Source organism: Neodiprion fabricii, chromosome 1, assembly GCF_021155785.1.
Source record: "Neodiprion fabricii isolate iyNeoFabr1 chromosome 1, iyNeoFabr1.1, whole genome shotgun sequence".
In the NCBI taxonomy this organism is placed as follows: Eukaryota; Metazoa; Arthropoda; class Insecta; order Hymenoptera; family Diprionidae; genus Neodiprion; species Neodiprion fabricii.
The window spans coordinates 22,008,149-22,017,559 of NC_060239.1; the positions used below are offsets into that span (position 1 = coordinate 22,008,149).

The 9,411-nt window shown below is 45.1% G+C and overlaps 1 protein-coding gene across 1 annotated transcript; it reads left to right on the forward strand.

Annotated features, from left to right (window-relative positions):
- The first annotated feature begins 601 nt into the window (after positions 1-601).
- Positions 602-8,831, forward strand: LOC124183896 (homeobox protein DLX-2). Its single transcript, XM_046573049.1, has 2 exons — positions 602-2,002; positions 7,633-8,831. The coding sequence occupies exons 1-2, from the start codon at positions 1,048-1,050 to the stop codon at positions 8,256-8,258; spliced, it is 1,581 nt and encodes a 526-aa protein (XP_046429005.1). The 5' UTR covers positions 602-1,047; the 3' UTR covers positions 8,259-8,831.
- Positions 8,832-9,411: the final 580 nt, after the last annotated feature.

The window sequence follows — 9,411 nt, forward strand, 5'->3', positions numbered from 1 at the left end:
GAGCTGCAGAGTTAAGGGTCTCCACCGCTATATCCTCGCTTATGCAGTATCTCTTAGCGTCCTGTAGCTCGCCCCTCCCTTCCACCTAGGGCGACGCCCACTTTGCGAATACATATACATACGCGTCGTCTTATGAAATAATCATCCTCGCGCGTGTGTATTTATATGTAATAATCCAGGAAGGCGTAAACGTGTGTACGTAGGTGATCACTCGTGTGTACCACATCTCGCCGAGATACGTAGGAGACACCGCAGCGGCGGCTAAATCAAAGACAAACCACTTTACCTGGCGACACAACTCCACCGCATTATATAAAGGACGCGCACATAGGCGCTATGTGGTATTATCCACCCCCGACGAGCGTCGGAGTCAAGTGTTCTCGCGTGCTCAAAATCGGCGGGGGTGAAAGTCCTGTTCCGTTGGCGTTCATTCGTCGCCTGCTAAATTTGTGGGCGGTTCTTCGGAGTTCCCGCCCATAAAATGGGCGTGCCCAGCGCTACATGCTCGACGGCCACTTTCCGGACCTAATAATACGTTATATAGATCCCATTTAACCACACCACACTAGGCCACAGCCACGCCACCAAGAGAGGCTTTGACTGGGCGGCAATCCACGGTGTGCTGCTCGACGCGAAACCGAGCTCTACTTATTCTTACCAACGGCGCGGACTGACGCGTTGCTCTTGTATTAAACTAGACTCAAGTATCGATGATCCGGCGAGGTCGGTTAAGTGCCTGACAATGCGGTCGTTTTCCTCATCATTCACGGAATCAAGATCCCCGTGTGGTAAACGGTGCTCGATCGATCGATCGATCGATTGATCAATTTACTTGTTGCAACAATCCGGCTCTGCGGTGTGTCCAGTGATGTATTCTGTGAACAGTGTGAACGTATCGAGCGGGCACGTGCTCCGCTGAAAATTTAATACACCGTAACTTTAGTGCCCCCTGGTTTACGTCGTGATCTCGGTGCAGTAATCGCGGGTTGATATGCGAAGGCACCGCTAGAGGGACCGGCAACAAAGTTCTGGACAAAAGTTCGACCGATGCTTCGTGAGCAGGATAACGAAATAACTAGCCCTGCAGTGGTTTGTGGATCATCTCCGGACCCCGAGACGCCGGAGGCTACTTCCGAGAGGTCGGACTCAGTCGGAGCGGAAAGTGCGGAGCACTCTGCAACCTTCGGCGCTTCCCCTACCGCGGATCTGATGCAGACGGAGAAACGCGTCCACAGGCCGCATCCCTCCGGGTCGACATTCCTGATAACCGCACCCTGTACCTCACTCCACAGGGACAAGGGGTCTCCAGAGCTGAGAAATCCGCATCCCGTTGTCCTCCAAGTCCACGCCAACAACCAATTTCTCTACGGCACGTCGGCCGTCGGTCGAAACGGGCTCGTCGACGCCGCGACGGAGCGCGGCCGACGCGATATCCGGGAACTCGACGCTAATTCCGAGGACGCGTCGGAGATGGAGATTCGCCAAGAGGCGGATGACACCGACGTCGTGGAACGCGTCGAGCGCGTCGAGATGGACGAGGACTACGCGGAGGACGCTGAGGAACCCGAGGACGACGACGAGGAAGTCGAGGTCGACGTTTGCCACTCTCCTGATCGCAGCAGTCCGAGCCCCGTCGATCTTACCCACTCTTCGAGGGACCCGGAATTCCACCCGGCGAACATCGGCTGCAGCCCATTTGCAAACAGAGGCACCCCTGACTCCTCCATTCATCTCCATGCACTGTCGTGCCTGCACCAGGGCACCGCTGGCAACCACAACTCCCGATACCTCACCTACACTGGCGCTTCTTCGACCACGACGACGCCAACGCCTTCCGCCACCACGACCCCGACTAGCACCACAACGAACACTGTACAGCAGCACAAAAGAGGCCTCGCTTTTTCGGTCGAAAATATTCTAGATCCGAACAAATTCACCGGAGGTAGACTTCTACAGCACCTCGGTCACCGAACCCATCGAAGAGGCAGCAGCATCCATGAAGGTATACCTTGAACCGCCAACGTATAAAAGTTTTATTTATAAGGACATGGGGTCCGTGCGAAATGCTCGATCCCTCCGCGACGTGAAGCTGGGTTTATAATGCACAACTTCTGCTCCCTCGGATTTATACCGTGCGATTCTAGTAGTGCAAATAACGTTGTCGAACACTCGCTAACTCCATGCGGTTGTATAGTTAATACTATGACATCGATAACATTACTCCTCCAATACAAATACAGACTACATAGCGAAACGTATTATGACATCAGTGTGACGCTGTATCAATATTATTAGTCACGTAATATCTGATGTTTAACTCCTGAAATGTCACTTAGTTAAATATCTCGTCGAAATAATAACATCCTAACCGGAAAATTCACTAAACCTAACATTTTGAGACAACTGTAATCTTACGTATTAAAATCAACAGAAACAGAATACTACAAAAAATCGTCAAATCGACTGTGCAGAATTGTCAAATGAAGTAAGTCAGTGGGCAAATAACCTACTTACATACTTCAAATTTCTATAATACGTTCGTTTCTCTCAGTATGTGTACACTTATGAAACGTATGAGAACAGGTAATTTCGTCTTTCTACGTAACATACCAATTATTGAATAAATATTTTATTGTTTTCGTACGTGGTTCTCTTAGATTTTTTCACTGCGGTAAAGGGTCCAGAGACAAAATGCGTTCGTTGATTTGCTTTTGGTATTAACTGATACTCACAACTAGGCAATCTATCTATATAAATCTAGTTTTAAAAATAACCTCTTAATTTTTCACAAATCTGTAAAATTTCCCCGGTCGCTGCACTTTTTTATGCAATAAGTCATTCCTTACCTGCCAAAACTTTTGGTGAATACTGGATTTTCGAATTAACGGTCGGCAGCCGCGGTCCAAGGAATGGCTACCGCGGTCTGGTTTTAATTACCTAACCAATTTGTTCGCGTATCATGAGGGCGGCTCCCTCGCTGCAGAATGATCGTTACATCCAGTTACGACCACCGAGCGATATGTTTGGAATAAGGGGTTGATTCCGTCGTCAACCATGGTTCATTCGTTTCATAGGTACGGTATACGCACAATGTAGACCACCTGTTAAGCGGACCTTACATTGCTTGAGGATACGACGAATCTGGGTGAAGGATGTGGGTTCAGATCAGAAAACAACGAGAATCACCACAAGCCATGGATTGAACAGAACTAACCTGCGTGGTATACGTAAATGGTTATCGGTGTACATTTTCAGTACATATGATGCACTGAGCTTTACTGCAACAGTTGACGTGAAAATGTGTTGACCTGGCTTTGGTGTGAACTGGAAGATATTGAATTACCTATTACAAACTGTTGAGATAACTTTGATATCGCTATCCGCATTGTTCAGGATCAGAATGTCGTCTATTCCACCAAACCTGAAAGATCTATGTACCTGGCATGAAGGTCTGAAGTAAGGATAAACACATCCTTCCAGTAACGGCATCGGAGTACACTGAAAATCTTACAAAATGATTTTAAAAATGAGGGTTGAGTTAAAACGTGTGACGAATTTACGAATGTGTGTGCTATGGAAATCCACTCACGTTCTCGGGGTGGTCACCTGTCCATAGACATGGCCCTGAAATCACGGTGATATCAGACCCCACGTACGCCTGATGTTATATAAAGTATAGACGTCAGCACCGCTTCGGGGTGGAATCACGGCGTGTCAAGGACAAATAAATTCGGAAGGATGAAGGATTGGAAAATAAACAGTAGTCGACCACCACCCGATGCGGGATGACCTGTCAGCGCCTGACGAATCGTTTCGCTAATCTGTGTTAACCACGCGTTCGTCCCCGGGAGAGAGCGGCATTACCGCAGTAGCGAATCGTCCCACAAGGCAACATCTCTGTCCCTGCGCACCCGAAGGAGCTATCCGGACTTTCTCATTGTCTCTTCCCACTATCCTCTCAGGCTATTCGCATCTTCTTGTATATCGATTTGCGTCGTAAGATGCATTCTGCAGTTCGAAATTCACCGTCGAATCGATTAGACGCGTTCTGCACACCTTGTGCCGAGTGCTAGGTGTAAGGGGTGCGCATGGTATTGGCCTCTCGAGCTGAACTATGACGCGTCAATCCTGCAAGCTCATCCATCTTGCCACGCGCAGGATCACCCCGTATAGTGTACCGCATACTACGTATTAAAAGTAAATCAAGTCCAGAGAAGCAAAAGCAATCCTGCCAACGCTGGAATAATATTGTTAGTTGTTATGATAATCGCATCGTATCGCGTCAAGCCGCGCAGAAAATTGGCTCCTCTGCATCACAATGACTCTCTCACCCTCGGCGTCGCTTTTCTCTCTCTCCACCCCTCGGGCTCCGGGACATCGGCATCCCAGGCTTCCCCCATTCTGCGTCGACGAACGATGGGATCTTTATGGATTTCAAATTCTAAACCAGTTAATTAATTATACGCTCTTTACACCGTCGACGCTGCTACTGGCGTGCTGATATACCCACATACACCCTCGCCGAGCTACATCAATTTACCAATCTATATCTACTTCCCTCATAACGCCAATTCTTGTCAACGGTTCAACCGTATCTACGGAAAGCTTGGAATATTAATCGACAACGCTATTCAAGAAATTCTGTAACCAGTTTTCCACACACTCGTTAAACACCGCAGTGAATCAGATTTAAGACGCGTGTTCAACACTAATTGTAAACTGAAACTCGTGTTCGGTGTCAGCCGTGTCGCATAAAGAACCTCAACTCAACGAAATAATGGCGCTAATTACGATTGCTGAAACAGAAGTAACGACATTCTTTTAAATGTTAACTAAAGTGTAGCACATAGGTAGTTTCTTAAGGCATCGTTTTAACAATACATACGATGATTTTTCGCGGTGATTGGCCGTCGGGGTAATCTGGTAGTATTTTCCTTCAATGCACCGTAATGATATTACAATGGTGGAAAATGCTACATTTCGTGAATTGATTTCAATTTTTCCTGTGATGGATGTGAAGTTTTATTCCGTATTGGTAGTTTCCAAAAATTGTTTGAAAACTGCATCAATCCGAAATTAGAATCTCTAGAAAAACTTCAACGCCACAATGCGACATTGCTATTTCACTGATGAGACGAATTGAAAATACAAGTAGCCCCGAACTGTTCCGTCAATTTTGACAACAACAATAACTATCATCTGCACAAAAGCATGAGCAGAAGCTCGAGTTACGACAAGTTTACATGTGGTTATAATTAATCTCCAGGGCAATATAATAATTTATGGTTTTTGTCAATGCACCTACAGTGTGGTTACCAATTTTACTTAACCAAACCAACGATGTATACAATACTGAACGCTTAGTGGAAAACCAACGCTGTGTGCAGTGATCATTATGGCTAATATGCACTATTAATTGCAATTGATCGTTTAAACGGGAGGACGCTTGAAACTTTCCAACGGGCTATACTCTTGTAGTGGGTTCACGGTGACCCCATCAAGTGTTCATAATTCATTCTTAATTGGATACGGGAATAGCATCTATACCTATACCGGCAGAATATAAAAATAGCTGCTGAATAGAACATTTTTCAAGCATTAGCTGACATGCTCCTGTTTTTCTGTCTTCTCGCTCCTCGATTCGTGTCCATTTGTCCATGCGCACATCCGAATAAGAACTTTCATAACGTTATCACCCCTGACGTTAAATTTATTTTTTCCAAGATCTGCTCGGAAAGTTCGTTTTTCATGCCCGATTACCGAATAGTGCGGTAAAATAACGTTGGCACATGGGCATAATTCAAATGACATATTTTACTCACTAGAACTTTCTTCAGCGCATGCGCACTTTCGAATAACTTTGTTTTACGCACATGTCATTGCGCGTAAGTTTCCAAACTCCAATTTTACTCACTGTCAATGGGACCTGCGATGCTTCTCGAATCAAACTTTTCTCCACATGCGTAGGAACAAATACCATGTGCTACACGTGCGGATGAACCATATCGGACTCGTGTGATTATAACAAACTTCACAGTCATTGAAAATTGACCACCTACCGCATTTGTAATACAATATAACAGTTCTAAACAGTAGCGGATTTAATTGTTATAAAATCTTCTAATGATTACCGACGTATTTCACGTAAAATCGATTATCACTAAACGACATAACTAATACTCAAGATTAATAATAATAATAAAATTTTATTCACTGTTTTTTTATCCAGAGTTTGAAACGAGTACCTAATCTCGAATAATTGATGTTTCACTACTATAAACTACCGCCCTTTTTAAACCAAGTGTTGTAGATGTCAATCATTTTCGTCGCACCTATTCATCGATGCTCGTGATGCTTTCATAAAATTTCACATGGATTATATTCAAATCCCTACTCTATAATTTGGGGTAAGAAAGCATACACAGTGATATTTACAAACAACTGAGCAGTGAAACCTGCTCTATTTGGATGGAAGTTTCGTATCGTACAGACCAATTCTTTTTCATCGTGCCAATTAATCTGTAAGACACTCTGAATTTTTTCGGATCCAATTTATACGAGCGTACTCACAAGAAATCCGTAGTTAATCGATCGCGATCTTTTCTATCAAAATTAAACTTGAAACGCCAATCGTAGTCAATCTTCGCGCAATTTTAAAATGCGCATAACGGTGAATGGATCAACCCAGACTAATACTCTCGTACACCGGATCGTGCATAGGATATAAAAAAAAGTGATTGCCTTGGATCGAAGTACCTAATCTTTTACCGCGGCAAAAAGATATCTAATAAACTGAATTTGATTTAATTTAGACAAGAATTAAAACTAGGTGGTCGTAAGAAGATTTGGGTATAATTTGGGTTAGTCTAGAGGCGCGGAACAACGGTAATGACTCTGGCCGTTCTTATATTTCCATAAAATTATCGACCCTCCATGTATCACTTACATTTATAAATCTCTTAAGTTTCCCTCGACTGAGGTGAATCTTCCGGCGGGCCACTTTGCGGGGGACTCCACCCACAGCTCCGGTACATAGGCTAGCATAGAGAGACCATTATGACTATTACGGAGCCGTAGCCTGGGCCCAAGCAAGAATGATTGCGCGATAACGAGATACAAATCCCATTACTTGGTGAAGCCCTTCCTCCTCCTCCTCCTCGTCGCCGATCCCCCGTCACTGTCGCGGAGCGGCGGACCTCGTCGACCATGCCAATTCGGATAAAGACCCTCCTTCCTTTCCCCCAGGTTGCCGAGCGCGTGGAGAGGCGGCCAGGGAATATCCGTCCCAGGGACATCTGCGCACTGATTGAATCTCCAATCTCGTATCTCTCATTGACCCGCCACCACCGCCGGCGACACGGTGAACGATTCGTACGTACGACTTTCTTCCCCCGCGTATGTTTGAACGCGGCATTTGAATAACTATCCGGTTCTCGGGCCTGCGGCTCCCGGGTATTTGCACTCGGCTACGCGATCTCGCCGAGGTCTCTATTCAGTCGGACAAAACGGTCGTTCACGCGGCGTTAGAATATCCGCGATTCTTCGCTTCTCCCGCAGCATGCAAGGTCCCAGGAGCATCTATTTCGCTCTTAACCCTGTTTACAAAATCGAATTGCCGTTTACAATTTCCAGATGGAGACTCGAGGGGTGAATTTGCCTGCGGTAGCGGTCAGGAGGACGAGGGAACGGCGGAGAACGAGGAGCTCGAAGACGACGAGGACGAGGACGTCGAGATGCAGGAGGCATCCGGCGGCGAGTCGAGTAACCCCGGGTGCAAGAAGAAGTCATCATCCTCGTCGCAGAACCAGGGCGGCTCCGGGGGCGGCAAGCCGCGGAGGGCTAGAACAGCCTTCACCTACGAGCAGCTGGTCGCTCTGGAGAACAAGTTCAAGACCACGAGGTACCTCTCGGTCTGTGAACGGCTGAACCTCGCCTTGTCCCTCTCGCTGACCGAGACGCAGGTCAAAATATGGTTCCAGAACCGGCGCACAAAGTGGAAGAAGCAGAACCCGGGTCTCGACGTTAACAGTCCCACTGTACCCACGACACCGCCGCATCCTCATCCTCACAGCTCACCGTACGCTCCGACTTTTTTATTCGCGACCCACTCTCACCCCCACCATCCCCCGCCCCCGGGCTACTACCACCATCCAACGCCGTATCCACCCACGGGACCAACCTTCTTCGGTCACCATCTTCCATCCCCGACGCCGACTACCTTGTCGCATTCACATTCCCACACGCACCCTCACGCGTAGCAACTGCGAGAAGGCGCGAGCCTCCCTCTGAACAAACCCCCTACGAATGTAACATAATACGACGTGTCAGAGATTCGTTATGAATATATAAATATTATACATATATAAATATTATAGAATTAGCAGCATGACCGTGGATAATTAGTTCTGTAAGGTGGGACAGTGATATATAGAAGAAAACGTGTACATGAACAAAGCGTGTCAAAATTTATTAGGATGTAGGTTATTATTATTATCATAGGCTATTTTGAGGGATACGCGGTAAGCCTATATTCGTTAAGAATCGACCGTCTGTAAAATAAACGCCAATCACGCTTGTATATATTACATACTTACACGCATACATACGTATGATATGTTTATGTACGTACGAATGAAAATTTGTCAGGAAACCCCTTCACGCCGTGTATATTGTAGGTAGGCATTATTATCTATCACGTATAAATTCAAATGGCGGTATTGATCACCATGAATTATTTTATTCAAAGTATGTAATTGATATTGACCGAGGATCAACAGACTTGTGAATTTTACATCTAGTAGTATTATTATATGAATATTATTATTATTATTATTATTGTTAGAAGGGGATTTCGACGAGTGCAATAGTAAAAATTTTTCTCATGAAACTTACAGTTTTAAATAATTTTCTTCAAACTCACGATACTTGTACATTTACAGCAGGTAGTCGAGTCATGATTAATAATCCTTGAACTGACGAAGAAATCTAATTGCCATACGAGGCATTGGTTCAGGACAATGTTCTTGTGATAACTCAAACAAGAAACTGGCATTCAAATTCCTGAATTTATAATCTTATCCGTTGTCTTGGTCGAAACAATGTTTGCTATTTTCATTAATTTATTTATTTTTTTTTTTTGTATACCGGAACGGAACAAATATAAAGATTACAGGTACACAAAATCGTTAACTGAGAACTGAACTAACAGTTCATTCTGAAAATTTGTCGAATTTAATGCAGTAGTAATCATTTACCATTAAAAATTATTTCCGATGCCAAGAGTCGAAACATTTTACTTCGACGTTTGACGTCGAAAAAACTTGCAAAAAAAGAAAGAAAAAAAACGCACAAGAAAATACGTAGCTGTCCAACCGAATAGAAAATAAGTAAAGGAACATTTCCGAGGAAGAC

Bases quoted from the DNA above. Each gene is read 5' to 3' on its own strand.
- LOC124183896 (XM_046573049.1), top strand. From the start codon at position 1,048: ATGCTTCGTGAGCAGGATAACGAAATAACTAGCCCTGCAGTGGTTTGT. The intron at 2,003-7,632 runs GTATACCTTGAA...TACAATTTCCAG, and splicing joins AGGCAGCAGCATCCATGAAG to ATGGAGACTCGAGGGGTGAA.